Below are 25,792 nucleotides of genomic sequence, written 5' to 3'. Positions count from 1 at the left end.
AAATAACCCAAAGAGTTTGACCAAACTGAGAAGACCAGAAGAACTTTAAAACCATATACGTGTGTGTGTGTGTGTGTGTGTGTGTGTGTTTAAATCAGAGATAAACAAAGGACAATGAGTGCTTTGAATGCAGAGGTGGGAGGGATCTCTGTGAGCTAGAGTGTTAGGTGGGGTGGGGGCTTCTTCAAAAGAGTAGGGAGATATTGGTTGAATTTTGGTTCTGTCTTTGAATGTTTTTCTGTATTTTCTAAAGTTACAATTAGAAAATAGCTGTTTTTTTTAGAAACAAAACTAAGAGAGATACAAGCTCCAGTGGGCATAAAAACCTATTAATATGAAATATTTAATTTTGTATAAATATCTAAATAAATATTTATTTTCTACAGAAATAATCCAAACACATACCATAGGCACCAATATTTTGAGGCTCATATCCTTTTATTTTGGAAGTACAAAAGTTTAGCTGCTAGTTTAACAAATAGGGATTCTTTTGGTTTGCATTCTTTTTTGGATTTTGCATTTTTGGTTTATATAAGAATCAGTGGCAGTTTGGTGGCTGCAGGATTTATCAACCAGCTCTTCTAAAGTGAACATGACATTCTTCCACTGAACACCACCTACTGTTTTCCACAAGGTGGGGTGCTAACTTCACACAGTGGACTGAGACTGTGTACAGCTTGCTGAGATGTCTACATTGATTGTATTTGTTGCTACTTTCCTCAGTTCCTAAGCAGTTCTTGGTTTCCTTTCTTTTTTTTCTTTCTTTTTTTTTTTAAAGAGGCAGGGTCTCACTGTCTGCCCAGGCTGGGGTGCAGTGGCTCAATCATAGCTCGCTGCAGCTTTAAATTCCTGGGCTCAAACAGTCCTTCTGCCTCAGCCTCCCAAGTAACTGGGACTACAAGTAAGGCCCATCACACTCAGTTAATTTTTTAATTTTTGTTTTTGTAAAGATGGGGTGTTGCTGTGTTGCCTATGCTAGTCTCCTTCGGCCTTGGCCTCCCAATCAGTTCTGAAAGAAATGTTTGTAAACTGTATAGTTTCAACTGTGGGGTTTTGTTTCAATTTGGAAACTATAATGTGTATTACACCTCCTGGTTTAACATAGTTACAGTTTTGAGTGTGTATAATGTATATGTGCACTTTTCCTCATTCATATGGACCTTAACTTACTGAGTTAAAGGTAAAGAATATCTCTAATTTGAAAGAAGGCCAGTCTAAATGAGTGAAATATTTGAATAAGAAAATATTTGTAATTTACTGCAAATAGAGATTCTGATGTGGCCATTTCAGTGAATAGATTCTTATTTTTGAAATAGTATATGATGTAGATGTATGCATGCTTTTAAAGTATTTTAAACAACTTAATCTTTTAAATGCCTCGCCAAATCTCGATAATTCCTTCCTCTATCTCTAGACCTAAGGCCAGTCAGGTTAAACTTTCTTTAAATCATGTTCTGAATGGATGAAATTAAAATAACTGTGAATAACATAGTGCAGTTATTTCAACCTTGTCGTAATTTAACCAATTTCCCTATGCCAGTTAAATTTGTATTGTATGGGATTCTTACAACATGGAGAACAGTGACATTTTATAATATAGTACTGTTGTTTCTCCATTTCAAAGCAAATTTATGGCATTCTAATCACCAATGTTTGGATTTAAAAATATAAATAGCACAATTTTTAAAAAAATCTATACTATTGAGTGCAAACATACAATTTCTTTTGTGCTGTTATAAAATCAGGATGTGGCATGTTTTGGAATTCCCTCTGTCCTTCCTTTTGCACAAATGGAGGCTGTTAGATCTGTTGCAGCCTTTAGGCCCTAGGAGATGACTCTGGTAGTTGCAGTCACACCACAGACAGCATAATTCTAAGCTCTGCGTGTGGCCAGGCTGTGACTAGAGATGTACTTACGGTTTTAGTCAGGATTGACCAAGCAGGTGAGCATGGCAAGCAAGTAAAAGGGAAAGAATGGGTGCCGAGGGACGCTCCCTTGTCCTTCAAGTACCTGGTAGATGCTCACTTTATGGTGCTTATGAAGTGTCATGAAGCAGCATACGAGTGAGGGAGCTGTGGGTTCTGCTAATAACCAGCTCTCTGTCACCTTGCACGAATCAACCCCTCTGGGCCTTAGTCTTCCACTGTGAAATAAGGAGGCCTGGCTGAGATTAGGTATCTTATTTATTTATTTATTTTGAGACAGGGTCTCTCTGTCACCCAGGCTGGAGTGCAGTGGTGCAAACTCGGCTCACTACAACCTCTGCCTCCCAGACTTAAGCAATCGACCCACCTCAGCCTCCCCAGTAGTTGGGACCACAGGCGCAAGCCACCACACCTGGCTAATTTTGTATTTTTTGTAGAGGCAGAGTTTTGTCATGTTGCCCAGCCTGGTCTTGAACTCCTGAGCTCAAGTGATCCGCCTGCCTCGGCCTCCCAAAGTGCTGAGATTATAGGCGTAAGTCACTGCACCTGACAGAGATCTCACACCTGGCTCTCAAGTCTGACTTGTCAAAGTCAAATGAGGCTTCTGCTGCAGGCCATGCTTCTCCAGGGCCTGTCAGCATCAGTCCAGCATCCAGATTCCTGAATACTATCTTTCTAGATTCCCAGTTGTCTTCCTCCGTCCGCTTGTCTGCTAGTTCTACCCATTGCTTCAGTTATAGTACAAACTCCTGTCTGTCCCATTTCAACCTAAAATACCTGTGTATGTTTTCTAATATTGATGTATTTTGTACTTAAAAAGTATTTTACCGACTCAAAATTACGCTCCAAACAAGATCACAGTGAATCATGATGTGCTCTCAGGCTGTTTCCCCTCTTGCTATTCTCTCCCTAGGTCATGACAGTACCATTCACCCCAGCTAAAAACCTGAGAGTTATCCCAAACTCTCCAGCCTCCTAAATCCCCCTTCTCACTGCTTGTCCTCTCCATTCCTCCACCTTAGTGCTGCCGCTGGCCGTCAGGCCTTCAGCACCATTCTCCTGATGTATTTCAGTGGTCTCCCCAATTATTGCCCTTCTCCGGTCATGCCCTCTCCCCTTCTGTCCATTCTCTTCATAATTGCTAGACCAGTATTTCTTGAATGCATCTCTGGTCCCATTATTCCTCTCCAACCCCATTTTCTGTTGTTCTTTATGTTGCATCTTATGTACCAAAATACAGGTCCCCAAATATTCCATGTTATTTCATGCCTCTCAGCTCTGAACACGCTGCTTCCTCTGGCTGGAAGACCCTTCACTGACCATACCGCCACTACTGTACTTAGAAAGTTTCATATCCTGCACAAGTTAGATCAGGTATCTCTTCATGAAGCCCGATTTACCTTATCAAAGAATAGCGTATTGGCTGAGCATGGTGGTTCACGCCTGTAATCCCAGCAATTTGGGAGGCCATGGTGGGAAGATCATTTGAACCCAGGAATTTCAGACCAGCCCGGGCAACATAGGAAGACCCTGTCTCTAGAAAAAGTTTTTTTAAAATTAGCAAGATGTGATGGGGCATGCCTGTAGTCCTGGCTACCCAGAAGGCCAAGGTGGGAGAATCGCTTGAGCCCAGGAAATCAAGGATGCAGTGAGTCATGGTCATGCCACTGCTCTCCAGTTTTGGCAAGAGAGTGAGATCCTGTCTCAAAAAGAAACAAAACAAACAAAAAAACTTTATCACTTTTTTTTTCGAGACGAAGTTTCACTCTTGTTGCCTAGCTAGAGCGCAATGGTACGATCTTGGCTCACTGCAACCTCCACCTCCTGGGTTCAAGCAATTCTCTTGTCTCAGCCTCCCGAGTAGCTGGGATTACAAGTGCCCACCACCACGCCTGGCTAATTTGTGTGTGTGTGTGTGTGTGTGTGTGTGTGTGTGTGTGTTTTGTTTTGTTTTTTTGAGACAGAGTCTCGCTCTGTCACCAGGCTGGAGTGCAGTGGCACGATCTTGGCTCACCGCAACCTCCACCTCCCAGGTTCAAGCGATTCTCCGCCTCAACCTCCTAAGTAGGTGGGACTACAGGTGCATGCCACCACGCCTAGCTAATTTTTGTATTTTCAGTAGAAACGGGGTTTCGCCATGTTGGCCAGGATGGTCTCAAACTCCTTACCTCAGGTAATCCATCCATCTCGGCCTCCCAAAGTGTGGGATTACAGGCGTTACAGGCATGAACCACCACGCCCAACCAATTTTTTGTATTTTTAGTAGAGACGGGGTTTCACCATGTTGGCCAAGCTGGTTTCGAACTCCTGACCTTCAGGTGATCCGCCCACCTCAGCCTCCCAAAGTGCTGGGGTTACAGGCATGAGCCACTGCTCCCGGCCCAGTTTAATCACTTTTTACTTGGTGCTAACATTATATTTGATCATTGTTTTATATTGTATTTATTTCTTTAATTGCAATTACCAGTTTTCCTGTGCTGTCCTGATAGACTGTAGTGAGTTCCTTGTGAATGTCTTATTCACCTTTGTGTCCCTAGCCCAGTTCCTGTCACCTGGCAGGTGCTTGTTGAAAGTTGAATGAATGAACTAGTGAATGAATGCATGCTTATAATAAAGAGTACAGCTCTGAAATTCAATGTCATAAACAATCGTTTCATACATTATGTTAATATGTATTTTTTATTTTAAGAAAAGGAATGCAGTTTTCATACTATTTTAGGCCGGGCGCGGTGGCTCAAGCCTGTAATCCCAGCACTTTGGGAGGCCGAGACGGGCGGATCACGAGGTCAGGAGATCGAGACCATCCTGGCTAACACGGTGAAACCCCGTCTCTACTAAAAACTACAAAAAACTAGCCGGGCGACATGGTGGTGCCTGTAGTCCCAGCTACTCAGGAGGCTGAGGCAGGAGAATGGCGTGAACCCGGGAGGCGGAGCTTGCAGTGAGCTGAGATCTGGCCACAGCACTCCAGCCTGGGTGACAGAGCGAGACTCCGTCTCAAAAAAAAAAAAAAAAAAAAAGGAATGCAGTTTTCATACTATTTTAAGGACAGAGGAAGGGTGCTTCAACTTCAAGTAACACAAACCCACGCTTAAAATTGGCTTGAACAATAAAGGGAATTTGTCAACTTACAAAACAGGAAAAATTCAGTCTTATTTCTGGCGAGACTTGATCCAGCTGCCCAGGGATATCACTAGCAAGAGTTGTCTCTCTGCTCTGTCTTCTGCAGTGGCAGCTCCACTGGGCTCCCCACGGTGCTGCCTCCAGCAGCTCCAAGCTCTCTCCTTAGGGTAACAAAAACCTGTAGCACCTCCTGGCTTCATGTCTCTTCCTCTTCATGATGAAGAAGAGGATCTCTTACAGCATGTGGGAGAGAGAGCCCCAGCAAACATCTCCTGCCTCATGGTACTCCAGTTGGGTTATACTCCCATCTTTCAGCTAATCATTGTAACCAGGAGTGATTCTTCCATGTTGCTTCAGCTATTCTAGGCCTGCTCTTAAAGGTAGGGTTAGGGGTGAAGGAGACAGGCGGCAAATACCACCAAACCGTCTGGCTGAGAATATGAGAGGAATGAGTTACCCAAAGGAAAATTGCAGTACTCTCAAAAGAAGGAGTCAATAAAAGCTGAGAAGAGAACAAATGTGCATTTATAAAGGCTTTAAAAATCTTCTGAGCTGGAATCTCATAATTATTTCAAAACAAACTACTTTTGCTTTTCCCTGAAGTCTGAGACCACCAGGCAAGTAGAGGCTTCTGAAGGTAAAGTGAGGAGTGGTTTCAGGCCCTGGAGCGGAGCTGGAGGGGCAGCCTCATTTCCCTTTGACAAGCCGGTCTTGAGCCAGGTGTGGGATCATGGTGGCTGGTTAAGGATCTCTGATCTCAGCCAGCCCTCCTTGCTTCACAATGGGACACTAAGGTCCAGAGAGCTTGATTCACGCAAAGTGACTGGTTATCAGCAGGACCCATCCTGGGACTGTATTAGTCTGTTCTCATGCTGCTATAAAGAACTGCCTGAGACTGGGTAATTCATAGAGAAAAGAGGTTTGGGCCGGGCGCAGTGGCTCATGCCTGTAATCCCAGCACTTCTGGAGGTCAAACATGGCAAAACCCCGTCTCTACAAAAAATTTTTGTATTTTGTATTTTAAAATACAAAAATTAGCCGGGTGTGGTGGCGCGTGCCTGTAATCCCAACTACTCAAGAGGCTGAGACCGGAGAATTGCTTGAACCAGGGTTCTGGAGGTTGCAGTGAGCCGAGATCGTGCCACTGCACTCCAACCTGGGTGACAGAGTGAGACTCCATCTCAAAAAAAAAAAAAAAGGTTTAATTTGACTCACAGTTCTGCATGGCTGGGGAGGCCTCAGGAAACTTACAATCATGGCGGAAGGCACCTCCTCACAGGGCGACAGGAGAGAGAATGAGTGCCCAGCAAAGGTGGAAACTCCTTTTAAAACCATCAGAACTCATGAGAACTAACTCACTATCACAGGGTAACCGCCCTCATGATTCAGTTATCTCCACCTGGTCCCTCCCACGACACATGGGGGTTATGAGAACTACAATTCAAGATGAGACTTGGGTGGGGACACAGCCAAACTTTATCACGGCCCACAGCACCGTCACTCATATAACACTTCATGGCACTTCATCAGCACCGTAAAGTAAGTACCAAGTACTTGAAGGACATATAAAAAAAATTTTGTGCTAAATTATGGTCATCTTGAAGTCGTAATGATTAGTTGAACCATCCAAAATACATTTAAAAATATACATCGCATTATTTTTAAATAGTTATGAAAGAAAGCTGAAACCATTTTTGGTTGAATGAAATTTTACCATTTTAGCTTTGTCTTGTTTCCAGGATTTTTCAGTCGTGTGGCATTCACTAAATAATAAATGTATTGTATGTTTCAGTGTGTGGTAACAGCAAAGAATGACTTCATCAACCACTTGATCTCCTCTGTTGTGGTTTATGATGCCATCTGGATTCTTTGGTGGAATTATTTCCATCTAAATCACTGTAAACTCCTATTTAGTTTTCACAAATCTAAAGCCAGATATGTTCGTGGTTTTTAAACAGTGATGTAATCCTGGAACATACTTTGAAAGTTACAAGTTGTCATATACTATTAGTATTTAACTCAGTGTTTCATATACTATCAGACACTAGAAGCCTGAACAAAATCCATTTCTCTGTTTTTTCACTCTTCAGCATTCTACTTTTTGTCTCTCTTGCCACCATATATTTGATTATACATCAGTCAAGCTTATACAGGAGCGTTGGGAGGCCCTGTGGGCATACAGAGTACTATGGGACATGGCCCTGCTGTACAGGAATTAGGAAACTGAGATGGAAAGGTTGTTTCACTGTTTCACTAAAATATGTCTTTTTCTATATGATCGAGAACAAGAAAGAGTCTTACTTCTTTGGCCAATTGTGTGAAAGAGACCAGATTATGTTGAAGACAGGTAAATTTTGCAGGATATACACATTGAACTGCAAAGAAAGTAGAGAGAAAGAGACAGAGAGAGAAGAAAGAGAGAGAGAGAAAAGAAAAGAAAACTAAAACATCCTTTCTAGGAACATATAACCCAGTTGACTGCCAGGTAGGAGCAATAGCAAGACAGCAGAACTTACCATAAGGGCCTTGAGGCCCAAAGTTCAACAGAAAAGTCTGAAATTTTCTGAGGTTCTATTGTGTTCTTATTCTGATTTTTCCCCTAAAAGGCTTAGGGAATGTGTGGGGGTTGGGGGGTGGTCATTGGTAACAGTGGTAGGTGGGTTTGGTAAGCCAAGCCTACAGTGCAAAACAGGGCACAAAGGGCAAAGAGAGAGGAGGAGGCAGGGAGCTTAGTTCCCATAAAGGCAGGGAAAGAGACAACAAACTCTGGGTTTGAGAGTGGGTGATTTGAAAATTGAGTAAGAAAAAGGAAATGGATCAGGATAGGTAGTTGGCTACGCATAAGAGTAGCAGGAGGCAGGAAGTAAACTTTGTGGTTCAGCTCCTTATATGTTAGGGAAGGCAGCTCCTCAGCAGTGAGACACAGAGATCCAAGCAAGGTCTAGAGAAGGAGGTGAGTCAGCAACATATTTCAGTACACATGGAAGACGGGTTCAGGTCCTGGTGCTGTCACCTTGGGAAAGTCCAGATTCCTCATCTGCGAAGTGAGAAAGTTGGAATAGTATGTCTCTTAAAACCCTGAGATGTCATGAGGTTAAGAGCCATCATGTTCCCCATCACCATCCAGCATAGCCCATGGACTAGACTTCTAAAAGTTATAATGATAGTCATTTGTCTGTTCAGCAAGTTATTTACTGAGTACCCATGATGTGCAAAACATCAGGCAGTGGGATTATAGCCGTGAGCAAGATAAAATCCTTTTCTCTCATGGAGCTTGCATCCCAGGAAGAGGGACAGACTACATGCAATCACATATATACATAAATGAACAAGTTAATTGGAGGTAGTGGTGATTGCTATGAAGATGGTAAAACAAGACAGTGTGGTGGAGAGAGACCACATATTTGGGGAAGAACTGTCTCCTCTCTGAGTGGGTAATGTTTAGATGAGACCTGATGTGCAGGAAGGAGCTAGCTGTGAGACAGTCTGGGGGCAAATCAAACTGGTTAGAATGAGCAGACAAGGCCCTCAGGAAGGAGTGAGTCTGATACATTCAAAAAAACAGACAGAAGACCAGTGTGGCTCAAATGAATGAACAAGGAGGAATTAGAGAGGTGAGCCAGCACCAGATTACATGGGACCTTGGGAGCAACTGTAAGGCATTTGGACTTGGTGCAGTGGAAAGCCTTTGTGGGGTTTTAAGCAAGAGAATGAAAGGATCTTCTTTACATTATAAACACATGGGTCTGGCAATTCTATAAAGAATAGATTGTAGGGGAGCAAGAGGAGAAGCAAAGAGACTAGTTAAGAGGCTGTTGAAGTAGTCAAGGTGAGAGATGGTAATGACTTTGAATCGTGGGAGTAGCCAGGGACATGTGGAATAAGTGGGTAACTATGGAATGTGTGTAGAAGTTTTGGAAGAAGGAAACATGGGGTCAGCCTCCTCTCTCCTTTCTGTCCCTGCCAACCTCATAGATCTTCATATCTAGAAGGAAATATATGATAGATTTTACTGTTGATTTGTTTATTTCTACCTTGGGAATACAGAAGGAGTAGCCTGTTGTGGTAGCAAATATGATAGTTCAGTTTTAAGTCACTGTAGAAAGGCCTAGTGGATAGAGGAATACAAATATATATATATATATATATATCAGCCCCAGTAGAATGATTGAGATCCAGGTTAGTAGCCTACAGTGTCCATCAAAGGAAGAACTACTTTCCCTTGGTCTATAGGTCTAGGGTCATGTGGCCACTCCTGAACCAAATGGTAGTTCTGGGAGTAGGAGGTAGGGGTGGTAAAATGATGGAGCAGGCACCTTTTATGTCTTGCATCCCATTACAGGACATGAAGCTGGGTCAGGAACAGTTCCCTTAGGGCAAAGGTACAGACTAACAAAAACAACGTCTATAAGGATGCCTTCATTTGGATTTCTCCAGATGCCAGAACCCCTAGGTAATTCCTGGCCAAAGGTCATAGCAGGCCTGAATTGTAGCTGTCTGAACCTCTGTCTCATTCTCGTCTTCAAAGGAACTTTTAAGACCAGAATATAAGCCTTGTATTGATTATTTTTCATTGACTTCTTTATATAGTTGATTATTTTCTAAAACTATGTAAAATAATAAAAACACTCTTAAGGTTTTGCCACAGCCTGGCTCTCAGTGTCTCCTTTAAGTGACACAGGACATCAAGTAACCCAGCACCCAATTTCTGTGTCAAGCATAGGTGATCGGAGGGCACTGTCCCTGTCAGGATGGCCCAGGTTCCCATCTACTTGACTGCATGGCAGCATAGCAGGTATCATAGAAAAACAGTGGGGCAGAGAGTTTTTGAAGCAGTGTTAGATGCAGAAGGGGATGCCCTGCTGCTCTGATTGGCAGGCTCCTTTCCCCTTTGTGTGCATACCTCAAAGCCTCAGCACACTCCTCTCTCATGGTCCTATTTTCTGGAAAGAGGACCCACAGAGGCTTTTCACCTAGAACATGTTAGGGAAGGGAGGCATTTGTCTTCGATTCCTTTGTCTCTCTCCTTCCTGTTTCCCCAACCCTTGGGGCTTGGTGCCTCCTAGCTTTGGCTGTTTATAAATCCCCAATTCCCTGCACTACCCCAGCCTTTCTCCTCTAGCTTCATGAATTCCATTCAGTTCAACCCATTTAAGGAGTGGCCCTTGCAAATAAGGCTTTAAGTATACACTCTCAAATTACCCGCCTCTTGTTCTTTCTATATTCTAAATACATCTCAGCCAGGTGATAGGAAGATGGAATTGATTTACATTACTGTGTAATGACATATTGAATTATTTATTCAATAAATACTTTTCTTTTTTTTTACTGCAAACTATAACCAACTACTCTTACAAGCACTGAGATTGGAGAGATTAAAGTTCCTGGCCTAAGGCCAGGCACAGTGGCTCACACCTGTAATCCCAGCACTTTGGGAGGCCAAGGCTGGCAGATCACCTGAAGTCCGGAGTTGAAGACCAGCCTGACCAACATGGTGAAACCCCATCTCTACTAAAAATACAAAAATTAGCCTGGTGTGGTGGTGCACACCTGTAGTCCCAGCTACTTGGGAGGCTGAGGCAGGAGAGTCTCTTGAACCCAGAAGGTAGAGGTTGCAGTGAGCTGAGATCATGCCACTGCACTCCAGCGTAGGTGACAAGAGCTAAACTCCATCTAAAAAATACTTTCCTGGCGTCCTTTTGTAAGTTATGTTCTAATCGAGGAGACAGCAATACATAAATAAATAAGTATATAATATACCAGTATAGTAGATGCTATTTTAAAGCACACAGAAAGCTTGGTGATGGGGGAGGGAAGAATATGTGTACATGGGGGTGGGGGGAGAGGAGGATGGGGATATTTTAGAAAGATTAGTCAGGAAAGATATTTCTGAGGAGAACTGATATGCCACAATGGTCAGGGGATGTGTAGGTGAAGACTTGGATTTATAGAGCAATCTCTTTTTAGTAGGATTTTCAGTTACCTGGATTTGCTATGAAAAAATAATGTGAGAAAGATTGGATGGGATTTGAAAGTGGAGGCTTCTCTAGTTTAAAGCTATAAGCCAGAGAGTGGCACCAGATGGACTCTCCTATCCCTGTGCCAGTCATTGTTAATGTCACGATTAAGACTTCCAACTTGTCTTTCTTTCCAGCTACCACTTCAACTTTCATCCTTGACTTTGATGTAGATTCTCCCATCATATTGACTCTTCAGGCTGTACTGAACAAGGATCATGTTCTCTGACTTGGAAGAGGCTCCTTATTGCCCTACTCTGTGGATAACCATGTGCTTTATCATTTAAATGGATACTTCTGAGAGCAGATGGGGCACTATCAATAATTATGCTGAGATAACAGGTGTAACTGAAACCATCCTTTGCAATCTGGATGATTGGTCACTGTAGGCATGTGGTCATTGGCTGAGCTAGCTCCAGCACACAAATGGAACCAAGACTCCCCTCCCAGCTAAACTTCTGTCTGGAGACTGGGAGGTTGGTTCCTTGTACGGTACGTCTACAGGTCAAAAGAGAGGTCATCAAACTTTAGTTATTGGTCTTGTTGCCTTACCCTCAGGCCTGATTTTCTGTTTTGTATCTTGGAGGTCCCTCAGTTCCCATCCCAGAACATGCTTGTACTAGTTTCTATTCTTCTGAAAATGAACTGAGACTTCCTAAACCCATTTTCTTAGCTGCTTCAGGCTGCTGCCAGGGATGAGATGTAGACTTTCTTCCATGTCCAGGTCTAGGAAAGCTATCTCCAGCCCCAGATGCTCTTGCAGAGGCTCTACCAGGCCTGGATGTTTACATCCTTGGAGCCAAGATGTAATCAGGGGAGCCAGAATCAAACTGATCACCCTTCTGGTCCCGGTGACACTGTCTGGATATAATCCAGAAATGCTGTTCATTGCTGCTGCTTTGTAAAGTTGTATGCTCACAGCCTTAAAAAAATTATAGGAACATGATAAACACCCATGATTTTTTAAATAAAATATTATAGATATTGAGATTAGGCCACACAATTTGGTGGAAGTAACAGCCAAAAAAAACTTCTATGATGGAATTCTACTGAATTATTTTTATCACAATAACAATGACGTGGCATTTTACTGGATTCAAATGTAGTTTGTAGTATAGGTCCACAGTCCCTTAGTCTGAAATCCTGAAGAGCTCTGAAAACTGGGGAAAAAAAAAAAAAAAAAAAAAAAAAATCCTGTTTTTCACAGGCTTATTTAACGGCAAAACCTGATTTGAATCGGCATGAAGCTTATAGTCTTTATTTATCCTATTTAGTGTGAATATTCATGTATTGTTGCAGAAATACTAATATGTTTTCTTTCTTTCCCAAACTTCAAAAGAGGCTATTCTCTAATATGTGGTATATAAACCATATCACCTATCCAAACACTTCTGACCCAAAAGTTGTCTGCGAAGGGATTTTGACTCTGCAATACTGCTTGTCCTATTACTTGCTTTTCAATTAATCATCTCCACAAATTAGATGAGCATAAGCCTTAATTTGCTATTGCTTCTGAGTGGTTTATAGTTTGGGAACTACTCAGTATTAGTTTCTAGTTCAATATTTAGTACCTTCGCTTTTGGAAGGAAAACAAAACATTGATTTGATAAAAGACTGATAAATAAATAAAAATAGTGGATACATATTGAGCCCAGATCTCCCATTCTACACTGGTATACCACGGAGAGACAAGAAAATATTCTTTGCCATCATATGAAGAAACAGAGTGGTCACACATTTCCATTTTCACTTTGTGCTGAGTCCATAAGAACTGCACTCATGTTCTCTTGGAGCATAATAGAAGCCTCCAAACACAATTTCACACCTTTTTCTGAGTGCAAGAAAGTAGTTAAATGCTTTTCACTGGTTTAGAAAAAGACTTTTCTATTCTTTTCTCAAGGAACATATTGTTTCTCAAGGCCAAAGGGAGAGGAAGAATGTATTAAATATTCTGTTCTTTACTTTCTGACTGAACTGTGTGGTAGCCAGGCTCCAAGAAAGCCCTCGATGAGTCTCACTTCCTGGTATTCACATTCCAGTATAGCCCCTTCCATATCAAATAGGGTTGACCTGTATAACTAATATCAAAATGTCAGAAATATCAGAAATACCAAAATGTGACTTCTGAGGTCAGGTCATAAAAGACATTACAGTTTCTGCCTTGCCTTCTTTTGGAGCACTTACTTATAAGAGGCTAGCTGTTGTGTAATGAGAACACTTAATTAAGGAGCCCTATAGAAAGATCCATTTGGCAAGGAACTAAGGACGCCACCCAACAATCAGCACTAAATGGCCAGCCATATGAGTGAGCCACCTTGGAAGTGGATTCTCCATGCCCCAGTCAAGCCGTCAGATAACTGCAACCCCAGCCACCCACTTGATTTCAAGTTCATGAGTCACTGCAAGGCAGAATAACCCAACTAAGCCACTCCTGGGTTCCTGACCCACAGAAACTGTGAGAAACAGAATATACTTGTTGTTTTAAGCTGCTAAGTTTGGAGGTAATCTGTTACACAGAAATAGGTAACCAATATACCTGGAACTTTGATTTAAGGAAAATATGTTAGTTTCTCTTAATTATGAAAATATCACTTTCTTGTTGCAAATTTCAAACATATTCAAAGATATTCTGACCTGAAAAATGAAAATATCCTATAATATCATCCTCCATATAATTTGTGGCATGTAGTTCCTGTTCCAGATTTTTTTCCTTCTTTTTTTTTTTGAGGCAGACTATTGCTCTGTCACCCAGGCTGGGGTGCAGTGGCATGATCTCTGCTCATTGCAAACTCCGCCTCCAAGGTTCAAGCGATTCTCCTACCTCAGCCTCCTGAATAGCTGAGACTACAGGCACCCGACTAATTTTTGTATTTCTTGTAGAAAATGGATTTCACCATGTTGGCCAGGCTGATCTCGAACTCCTGACCTCAGATGATCCACCTGCCTAGGTCTCCCAGAGTGCTCGCATTACAGGTGTGAGCCACTGTGCCCAGCCCAGTTCCAGATTTTTTTTTTTTAATGCAAATGCTAATGCATAGGCCGGGTATGGTGACTTAACCCTGTAATCCTAGCACTTTGAGAGGCCAAGGTGGGTAGATTACCTGAGCCCAGAAGTTCGAGACCAGACTGGGCAACATGGCGAGAACCTGTCTATACAAAAAAATTAGCTGGACATGGTGGCCCACACCTGTGGTCACAGCTACTGGAGGCTGAGATGGGAAGATCTGGGTGTGATGGCATGTGCCTGTGGTTATAGCTACTTGGGAGTCTGAGATGGGAGGATCACCCTGAGCCCAGGGAGGTCAAGGCTGCAGTGAGCTGTGATTGCACCAAGCACTCCAGCCTGAGCAACAGAGTGAGACCTTGTCTCAAAAAAAACAAACTAACAAATACTAATGTGTGTATGTATGCACGTGAGTATTTTGTTAATTGATGCTGGATTATATTAAACCTGCTGTCTTCCAACTTGCATGATTCACTTAATGTGTCTTGGGATATCTTCCATATGAGTTCATATAGTTGTATGTCATTTGTTAACATATCTCCATATATTTTACTGTATGCACTTCTCCATTCCCTACTGGAGAATATTTGGTCTAGTTTCGGTTTCCACAGATACAAACAATGATACAGTGGGGTAATCTGTGGCATGTATTTCCAGAAGCAGAAATGCTGGATCAAAGGGAGGCACTATTTCAGGTTCTGATAGATATTTCCAGATTGCCCTCCCAAAAAGTTGTACCCAGGTATTTAACAAGGGAATGTAAATGTCTATTTCCCTATACTCTCAACAACACTGGTTATCCACTGTCACTGCCAATCAGGAAGGTGAAAATGACTCGTTTTCTGTTGTCCAGCTTGTTGGCCATCTTTTTATATGTTTATCATTATTTGTATTTCTTCTGTTTCGAGTTATCTGTCCATCTTTGCCCGTCTTGATACTAGGTTACTTGTCTCTATATTGACTGGTAAGAACTCTTTGTATATCAGCAGGTTAAATTCTTTGCCCGAAATGTAGTTTATACAAACTTCCCCCAACTTATTGTTCAAACTGATTTTAACAGTTTTTGAATCATAGGAACTTTTTTGTCATATGTGATCCCATCTGATGTGTTATATAAAGCATGAGATAGGCATTACAACTCTAAAAGTGGTTAGAATGAAAATTTAAAATAAAGAAAGCATTTCTATTTCTATAGCTGTTAACTGTTACCATGTTTAACTTTGATATCAGTGACTCAGTTGATTTGGATTCCTTCTATTTCCTTCTAGTATACCAAATACTACATTCACCGAATTCCAAGAAGCCGGGAGGTTCGGCAGTCCTGGCCCTCCACCGTTTTCACCACCTTGCACTCCATGTGGCTCTCCTTTCCCCTCATTCACCAGGTGAAGCCAGATTTGGTAAGTAAGATCATCACTAAGGAGAGGGAAAGTAACTCCCTGTAGTTCTTTCATTAGTAACAGGACATACTGTTTTCTTAAACAGCTACCATTTATCACTGTGCCAGGTCGTATACAAGACCCTGAACTGGCTGGTGCCTTGATCTTGGACTTCCCAGGCTCCAGAACTGTAAGAAATAAATATCAGTTCTTTATAAGCCACCCAGTTCATGGTATCTCATTATAGCACCTGAAATAGAGTAAGATATCATCCTTGGATTTTTTTGTGACTTTTATCACAAAGCACTCTTTCTCCTGCCTCAGCCTCCTGAGTGGCTGGGACTACAAGTGCAGTGCCACCACACCTTGCTAATTTTTGTATTTTTAAGAGAGATGGGGTTTTACCATGTTTTCCAGGCTAGTCTTGAACTCCTGACCTCAAGTAATCTGCCCGCGTCGGCCTCCAAGAGTGCTGGGATTACAGGCATGAGCCACTGTGCCTGGCCTGTGACCAGTAATCTTTGATGTTACTGTTGTAATTATTTGGGGACACTGTGAATCGTGCTTACATAAGACAGTGAACTTAATAAATGTGTGTGTTCTGACTGCGCCAACAGCCTGCTGTCCTCTCTCTCTCTGTCTCTCTCTCTCTCTCTCACACACACACACACACACACACGCATTCCTTGAGCTTCCCTGTCTATGAGACACAACAATATTGAAATTAGGCCAATTAATAACCCTGCAGTGGCCTCTCAGTGTTCAAGTGAAAGGTAGTATTTCTCATGTTTCACATTTGAAATCACAAGCTAGAAATGATTAAGCTTAGTAAGGAAGGCATTTGCAACAGACACTTAACTGAAGTTATGAATGCAAAGGAAAAGTTCTTGAAGGAAATTAAAAGTGCTACTCCAGACCAGGTGCACGCCTGTAATCCCAGCACTTTGGGAGGCCAAGGCAGGTGGATCACGAGGTCGGGAGATTGAGACCATCCTGGCTAACACGGTGAAACCCTGTCTCTACTAAAAATACAAAAAATTAGCTGGGCGTAGTGGTGGGCACCTGTAGTCCCAAGCTACTCGGGAGCCTGAGGCAGGAGAATGGCATGAACCCAGGAGGCAGAACTTGCAGTGAGCGGAGATGGCGTCACTGCACTCCAGCCTGGACGATAGAGTGAGACTCCATCTCCAAAAAAAAAAAAAAGTGCTATGGCACTGAACACACTGGTTTTATGATAAGTACATGACGTAGCCTCATTGCTGATATGGAGAAAGTTTGAGCGCTCTGGATAGAATATCAAACCAGCCACATTCCCTTAAGCCAAAACCTAATTCAGGACAAAGTCCTAATTCTCTTTAATTCTGTAGAGACTGAGAGAGGTGAGGAAGCTGCAGAAGAAAAGTTTGAAGGTAGCAAAGGTTGGTTGAGGCTTAAGGAGAGAAGCCATCTCCATAGCATAAAAGTGCAAGGTGAAGCAGCAGGTACTGATGTAGAAGCTGCAGCAATTTATCCAGAAGATCTAGTTAAGATAATTGATTAAGGTGACTACACTAATCAACATATTTTCCATATAGACAGAACTGCCTTATATTTGACAGTGTCATTCAGGACTCTCATGGCTAGAGAGGAGAAGTCAATACCTGGCTTCAAAGCTTCAAGCGACAAGCTGATTCTCTTGTTAGGGGCTCATGTAGCTGTTGACTTTAAGTTGAAGCCAGTGCTCATTTACCATTCTGAAAATTCTCAGGCCCTTAAGAATTACGCCAGATCTATTCTGCCTGTGCTCTATAAGTGGAACAACAAAGCCTTGATGACAGCACATCTGTTCACAGCATGGTTTGCTGAATATTTTAAACGCACTGTTGAGACCTGCTACTCAAGAGACAAAGCTTCCTTTCAAAATATTACTGCTCTTGATATATTGGGCTGGATGTTTTTATTTTAAAAAATACAAAATATACTGCTCGTTGACAATGTAGCCTAATTACCGAAGAGCTCTGATGGAGATATACAAGGAGATTAATATCTTTATGCCTGCTAACACAGCATCTATTCTGCAGCCCAGAAATCAAGGCATAATTTTGACTTGCAAGTTTTATTATTTAAGAAAACATTTGTAAGGCTATAGCTGCCATAGATAGTTATTCCTCTGATGGATCTGGACAAAGTCAATTGAAAACCTTCTGGAAAAGATTCACCATTCTAGATGCCATTAAGAACATTCTTGATTTATGGGAAGATGTCCATAAACAGGAGTTTGGGAGAAGTATATTCCAGCCCTCCTGCATGACTTTGAGAGGTTCAAGACTCAAGTGGAAGAAGTAATTGCAGAGGTGATGGAAGTAGCAACAGAGCTAGAATTAGAAGTAGAGCCTGAAGATGTGACTGAATTCCTAAAACCTAATGATGAAACCTGACTAGGACCCTGCTCTGTGACTGGATTTATACTGTGCACTCGAGGTATAAGAGTAAACACAGCTCTATCCGTAAGTGGCCTGAGGTGATCTGTGAAAATGGCTCGCTATTCACTTGACCTAGAAAAATCCCAGAAAAGTCATGCAGATCAAGAAGTTCAAGTCTTCATGTTCACTTTAAGAGCATCCATGAAATTGCCCATGCCAGAGAGACCTAAGTAACCAAGATGTTCTGTAACTGCAATTTTCTTTAGACATGTATTAGATTCTGCCAATATTAGCTAACTTGCTCAATTAAAAAGTTATCTAGTATTTTAAAAAATACCTTTGATGCAGCAGGTACTAAAAGGGATGAATAAAACAGCTCCTCAGGAAGCTTATACTTTAACTTCAGGGAAAATGGAGTAAAGAAACAACAGGTAGACTCAAAATACAGATTCAGTTGAAAATAGAGACCCTATTTAAATCAGAAATAGTTCTTCGTCTCTGCAGCCTACATTAAAGTACTTTTAGCTTGTTCTAGTATTCAGGATTCTCTTTATTTTATTTAAAAAAATTTAGAGGTAGGGTCTCTCCACATTGCCCAGGCTGGTCTCGAACTCCTGGGCTCAAACCATCCCTCTGCTTCAGCCTCCCAAAATGCTGGGATTACAGGTGTGAGCCACCGTGCCCAACTAGTTTCTTAAGATAGCAACTTAGGTTGTTGATTAAGATATTTCTTCTTTTCTAATACAAGCATTTAATGCTATACGTTTTCCTCTCACAACTGCTGTAGTTTCATCCTACAAATGTTGATATGTTGTATTTTCATTCACTTCTAAGTATTTTTTATGTCCTTCAAGTCTTCATCTTTGACCCATGGATTATTTGCAGTAGTTTTGTTTAATTTGCAAGTGTTGGGAAATTTTTCCTATTATCTTTCTGTTATTGATTTCTAGTTCAATTTCACTATGGTCAGAGAACATACTCTATTTTAAAATATATTGAGGTTTTTTGATCCAGGATGTGGTTTGTCTTGGTGAATATTCCATGGGCATTTGAAAAGAATGTGTATATAATTGTCTATGAGATTCTGTTGATTGATGATGCCATTGAGTTCTTCTGTATCTCTGCTGATTTTCTAATAGTTCTGTTGTTGATTGCTAAAAGAGTGATGGGACACTTTGTTAACCCTTCTAAAACCATGTTTAAATAGTCCTGTTGATCTCAACCCTTCATAATCTCTTCTGTGCTCTTCTGCTAAAGTACACACTGATCCTACATTAAAATGAATTTTAAATATTCCACGTGCGAGATGGATCCTCTTTTGTATCTTGAAGCCTAAAGATTTTTTCACAATTGTGTCTTTCATTTTTTCCTAAAAGTAGAAGTCTCTGTGTGAATCTTCAATGAGTAGGCTGATCTCATATTCTCTTGAAAATATACTCCTAAAGAGGAATTAGTTTGCTTCAATGAGAAGAGAAAAGCTAATTTGTGAGATTGCTGATTATTAAAGTAAGAGGACTGCTTATATTGGGGGAAAAATCTATAAAGTTCTTGAGGGTAAAGGCCAAGTATTTTTGCATTTTCCATGGTCCTTTCTAGAAAAGCTTCCACATATTTGAGGAATGACTTAAAAATAAATGAATGAATACTGGATAAAATGAGTCATCACAAAAACAAAGACACCCACTCCCTACACTGGTGCTCTTCTCAGGCTTTATTAAGAGTCTGAAAAACCAGGAGGGTTTCCAAAGTCCGCAATGTTTGATTACTGGCTTCATTCCACCCTGGCCATTACCAGATGAAATACTCAAGGAAAGAGCTCTGCATACAAAAATGAAACCTAATTTAATTTTTATTCAAGTAAAAAATAAATTTCAGATTCTCCATATTAACAAATTGAAAGGAAATGGACCATTTCAGCCTAATACTCTGCCTCTTTGCCTGAAGCTGCTTTAATTCACCATGACAAATTTAGATGTACTTATTACATCTACACTCACTCACGCGTTGTATGAAAGAAGGCCATTATTTTATTTAGTCATTTTTTTCCATGTTCCATACCCAGTTTGAGCTGTGAAATGTCTAAGTTCATAGCAGTAGAAAGTTGATGGCTGGGTGCGGAGGCTCACGCCTATAATTCCAGCACTTTGGGAGGCCAAAGTGGGCAGATCACTTGAAGTCAGGAGTTCGAGACCAGGCTGGCCAACATGGTGAAACCCTGTTGCTACTAAAAATACAAAAATTAGCCGAGCTTGATGGTGGGCACCTGTAATCCCAGCTACTCAGGAGGCTGAGGCAGGAGAATCACTTGAACCCAGGAGGTAGAGGTTATAGTGAGCTGAGATCACTGTACCCCAGCCTTGGGGATAGTATAAGACTGCATCTCAAAAGAAAAAAGTTGATGACACGGATGGTGGGTTATTATCTATAAGTAGGTTACTGTGATTTTTTTTTTTAATTAGGTGTTTTCTGTGGTGAGCCACAAACTAGGTGGCACCAAGATTATCACTGTTTGTATAAGTATATAAAATTTTTATTGGCCTACTAATTAACATGTGTTTGAAATATTAAGAAGAGGCAATTACCTTCTTGTTGACATGCCAGAACCCTTACGGGAACTTTTTCTTCTTAACTGTTGTTAATTTGATTCTCTTTGTATAATGACCTTCATCTGGTATTATATTTGGTGGTGATCAAAAAACTTCATAACATGTTCAAAGGAAACTTGGCTAGACAAAGAAAAGGTCCACTGTCCCAAGATGCTTATCTATCAATGGAATTAAGTGAGAGTAAGGTTTTCCAAGCCAAGTCAAATGAGAAACAATTAGACCACAGTTGTCTACTGCTTCATGTTTTCCAAGATTAATGAAATCATAATTGGAAGCCATTAGTTTAGGTTTCCTCAGTTCCTGCTCCTCTGTTGCCCAGTCCCTCTATAATGCGTTAAAACGATGCCAGCGTCACTCCTTCTCACTCTGTGTTTCCTCTCCATGTCCGCGCTGCGAATTTGGCAGCCTCCTTAAAGATACAGAAGGACTGGCCCTGCACTGTACGTGCATTTAGCAAGTCTGATGATGGTCAGAGTCCACTGCGAGAAGGGGTTTGATGTGAAAATCCTCCCAAATATGTGGTTTCTGGTGACTGACAAACTGCTTTTCCCAGCTGCATGGTGAAATGACCAGCTGTGCCACTGACACATTGGCTGAGTGACAACCTGTAGCTGCTTCCATCCATAAATGAGGTATTTAGTTTAAATGTTATAGCTTCTGTTTCACATTGAGTAAGTTCAGAACAACATCTGTGTCAAAATTAGGCTGCATATTAGCAGTTAGATTGCTTTGAGTTGTTTTTATTCGTCTCCATTTTGGGGGACTCTCAGCAGCTTGAAAATGATTTTTCTTTCTATGTTGATGATTTTTCCACTTGGCAAACATTACGTTTTTCCTGTCTGCAGAAGCCAGCGTGGCTTTGCCTGCGATTTTTGCTCCCTTGTTTTGCTTTGCCTGCATCACTCTTGAGTTGTCACTGTTCCAGCCCATCACAGGTTCATTTTGGATTCTGAGGCTGGTGGGGACTCTTCCGTTCAAGGTGAAAGCCAATGTGTTTTCCCAAGGGTAGCTGTGAGGTCACAGTTAAAACAAAAATGAAAGTTGAATGAAAAGGAATTCAGTTGTGAGAGGATAAGAAAAAGGAAAACAAAACTGTTCTTGAAGAAGGGACTGATGTGGTCATGGGCAGTGAGCTCCAGAGACCTGGCCTTATAGACGAGGGTAGTGGGAGGTGCTGGTGGCGAGGTGAGAACAGAGGGTGGGGCGAAGAGAAGGGAAGCCTTTGAAGTGACCTTAGATGCATGAGTAATTCCTAGAACCAGTCCCAGCTTCACAGACTTTCAGTGCTTATTTTAAAGGATCATGTGAAGCAGGAGCTCTATTTGTATAGCACTTGAAAATCAAGAAAGTGATGTTTCTGTTTAGAATCTTTAAAATTTCTCTTTGACCTGCGTAAAAAATAAAAGAAGGGGGCACAGACAGCACCAATAATTGAATATGTAATGGGAGAGCCTCGGAAGGGCTGCTGCCCTCCAAGTTAAGTGGGATCATTAAAGTTTTAGAGTTTATGTAACTAGAGTCAGTAGGGAAGCGTCATAGGAAGTTTTAAAAATTTGAATACAGACCGTGAACTCCTTGAGGAATGGTGAGGTGTATTACTCATCTTGGCAGTGCTAGCACCTATTCTAGAGCATGGGGCATGTAGGAGTTCAATAAATTTTGAAAGAGTAAATCTGGATAGGAGAGAGATTAGGAAAGGAGAAGTGAGAGAAGCTATTAAAAACCTGACTGATGACCATTTACAGCTTTTAGGTGGGCTGGAAAAAAATAGAATAGGAAAAAAACGTTGCATAACTGCTCCTTGGTTAACTTTTGCTCCCTCTGAATTAATCGCTGAATTTGTCCTAAGGATTTTTTTGATAACATATTTCTGAAGTGTTAAATATTCTCTTTATCAAAGCACCATAAGAAAATGGCGAAAATTTCTCATTCACCTTAACCGGAGTACACTTGCTTTATTTCTTTAATTGAAGTGAAATTCGCGTAGCATGAAAGTAGCCATTTTACAATGTACAACTCAGTGGCATTTAGTACATTCACCATGCTGTGCAACCACCACATACCTATACAGCATCGAGTTCCCAAACATTTTCATCAGCAATTGCTTTACTTTAATTTCTTGGTGTGGTAGAACCGCTTAGAGTTTTGTGGGTTTTTTGTTTTTTTTTTTCTTGAGACGAAGTTTCGCAGTTGTTGCCCGGGCTGGAGCGCAATGGTGCGATCTTGGCTCACCGCGACCTCTGCATCCTGGGTTCAAGCAATTCTCCTGCCTTGGCCTCTCGAGTAGCTGGGATTACAGGTATGCACCACCACGCCCAGCTAATTTTGTATTTTTAGTAGAGACGGGTTTCTCCATGTTGGTCACTGGAGAAAGATGCTGTGATTATAGGATTGATTCCACTGCGCCCTGCCACCATTAGGTTTTTTACTACCTTTGGGGCGAAAAACAAAAACAAAAAGATTAACTCGACAGGCTTTTTTTTGGACCTTGCTCGCCACCAAAGTCCGGAAGAAATTAAAGTAGACGCCCGCTGTCGCCCGGCTGTTTTTTTTTTTTTACTCAGACAGTGCTTTCTAATAGCCTCTAGAGATCAAAGGCCATCTTCATGGTCTTTCTTGATAATTCCTTGTTTACTCTACCCAGAAGTCATTGAGTAAATGTATTTTTTCAGTTAGCATTTACTCTTTGATGCTTTGCAATTTGGTGACTTCTTTTTCTCCTTGTATAATTTTCTTTCTTTTTTTTTTTTCTTTTTTGTGACTGAGTCTTGCTCTGTCACCCAGGCTGGAGTGCAGTGGTGTGATCTCGGCTCACTGCAACCTCCGCCTCCCAAGTTCAAGCGATTCTCCTGCCTCAGCCTCCCAAGTAGCTGGGATTACAGAGGTGTGACACCACGCCCAGCTAACTTTTGTATTTTTAGTAGAGACGGGGTTTCACCATGTTGGCCAGACCGGTCTTGAACTCCTGACCTCGTTATCTGCCCGTCTCAGCCTCCCAAAGTGCTGGGATTACAGGCATGAGCCATCGCACCCAGCCAATTTTTTCTTTTAAAGCATGAATACATTGAAGCCTGCTGGTAGTGGATTTCTTCTTTCTTTCTTTTTTTTTTTTCTTCCAAGATAGAGTCTTGTTCTGTTGCCCAGGCTGGAGTGCAGTGGTGCAGTCTCAATCTCGGCTCACTGCAACCTCCACTTCCTGGGTTCAAGTGATTCTCCTGCCTCAGCCCCCTGAGTAGCTGGGACTATAGGCACCCACCACCATACCCAGCTAATTTTTGTATTTTTGGTATAGACGGGGTTTCACCATGTTGGCCAGGCTGGTCTTGAATTCCTGACCTCAGGTGATCCAGCCGCCTCAGTCTCCCAAAGTGCTGGGATTACAGGCATGAGCCACCGCACCCGGCCATGGATCATGGATTTCTTTTTCCACTGTAAAACATATACGAAGTTAAATCAGCTGTAGAAAGCTTATTGCTGGGATTACAGGCATGTACCACTATGCCCAGCTAATTTTGTATTTTTAGTAGAGATAGGGTTTCTCCATGTTGGTCAGGCTGGTCTTGAACTCCCAATATCAGGTGATCCACCTGCCTCAGCTTCCCAAAGTGTGGGATTACAGGCTGAGCCACCACGCCTGTCCAGGTTATCGCTTCTTTACCTGTTAGCCTGCAATTTGAAATTCCACTCATACCAGGACAGCATTTTAAAGCAGATATAAGCCAATCTGCTTATCACCTTCGGTGGGGCCTTTTCCACATAGTCAAAAGGGTTAACTGATTTTCCCTAAGATACATGGGCAATTAATTATTAAAATGTTCTTCAAAAGGACCTTACAATCAAGAATGAGGATAAGTGGAATGAGTAAATACCTTACACATTTCAAATACGATTACGGCCTTACTGCAAAAGCTGTTAGCATTATTGGGTAAGGAATGTAAAAGATCCAGTCAGAAACAGGTTAGAGAGCTTGAACTGGTATTATACACGCTTAAAAATAGCAAGAAAGTCCCTGCTGATAAGACCTTCAAATTACGGAAAGAATATATTGTGACTGATAATTTTTCTAAGAAATGTGAATACCAGATTTATAAGTTTCACATGTTTACAGTATCAGACCTTCCATATTCTGCCATAAAAAATGAAATCCTGCAGTGGAATCAGCTGTCGAATTGCAAAGGGCAGCAAATTCCATTTGTTAGCAAAATACCATTTTACATTCTTGGTCTTCCTGAATTCACATTTAAGCCACTTATACAAATCTTTCACATAAGCAATTTTTAAAATATGTTTATGGCTGACAGTTTGTGAAAACAGGTTTGCTTTTGTGGGCTAAATGATTACTTTCCTCTAAAGATAGGTGTCACATGCTTAAATCAGTTGTGTCCACATCTTAAAGCTCCAGATGTTATTTTTCACAAGATTTGCTTACACAGTACAGTATTTTGTAGATAAGCCTTGTTAGTGGAGGCAGTGCCTGGATTCAGGGAACTTGGTCTGTTGCTGTTTAATTATTCCTAAGCCAATTTGCCTGTTTCAGTTTTTCAAGGAGACATGATTCATCTCTGAAGTCACACAAGGAGAGAAAAATTCCCCACTGGTCACTTCTATGAAAAAACAGAATTGGGAGGGGCTGGAGGTTGGGAGAAGGTGGGGGTGAATTTCCTGCTCTCTGTGGAAACCAGGTGCAGCTTATGTAAGGCAAACTTTCATTCTTAAGGTCATAAAAGAATTCCCCATATTGACCTCCCCTCCCTCCCTCCCTTCCTTCCTTCCCTTTTTTCTTTTTTTCTACTAATTGAGACAGAATCTTGCTCTGTCACCCAGGCTGGAGTACATTGGCATGAGCTCGGCTTACTGCAACTTCCACCTCCCAGGTTCAAGCTATTCTCTCCTGCCTCAGCCTCCCGAGTAGCCGGGATTACACCCAGCTAATTTTTTTATTTTCAGTAGAGGTGGGGTTTCACCATGTTGGCCAGGCTGGTCTCAAACTCCTGACCTGAAGTGATCTGCCCGCCTCAGCCTCCCAAAGTGCTGGGATTACAGGCCTGAGCTACTGTGCCTGGCCACCTCATATTTTCTTTATTGGTTTGATTGAGAATTCGTCCTGAATATTTGCTTCACATTTGATTTCCTATAATTTCCAAGCTACGTTTTTCTCTGGTTTGCATCCATTTTACCTCAGTTGTGATACACAAGAAAAAATACCATCCTACGAATCAGGAGGTTTTGACTTTACTCTCAGCTTTGTCAGTAGTTAGGTGTGGCGACTCAAAGCTAATCAGTTAGCTTCTCTGAGTTAGCTTCTCCTTCCTATCAAATAGAAATATGAGAAGCT

At 41.6% G+C, this 25,792-nt stretch overlaps 1 protein-coding gene across 2 annotated transcripts in view; it reads left to right on the top strand.

Annotated features, from left to right (window-relative positions):
* The window catches only part of ALG14 (ALG14 UDP-N-acetylglucosaminyltransferase subunit), a 94,327-nt gene that overhangs the window by 33,481 nt on the left and 35,054 nt on the right, over window positions 1-25,792 (top strand). The window contains exons 3-5 of one of the 2 annotated variants that reach the window (XM_030935598.1): window positions 6,789-6,825; window positions 15,339-15,470; window positions 15,578-15,639. In XM_030935598.1, coding sequence (XP_030791458.1) covers window positions 6,789-6,825; window positions 15,339-15,470; window positions 15,578-15,639 — 231 coding nt within the window. The remainder of the gene's footprint in view (window positions 1-6,788; window positions 6,826-15,338; window positions 15,471-15,577; window positions 15,640-25,792) is intronic. The other variant, XM_010385141.1, reaches the window with a different exon arrangement.

The sequence above is a fragment of the Rhinopithecus roxellana genome, chromosome 8 (assembly GCF_007565055.1).
Source record: "Rhinopithecus roxellana isolate Shanxi Qingling chromosome 8, ASM756505v1, whole genome shotgun sequence".
Classification (NCBI taxonomy): Eukaryota; Metazoa; Chordata; class Mammalia; order Primates; family Cercopithecidae; genus Rhinopithecus; species Rhinopithecus roxellana.
Note: the sequence above shows the minus strand (reverse complement) of the source record. Positions and strands in the feature narration are given on the sequence as shown.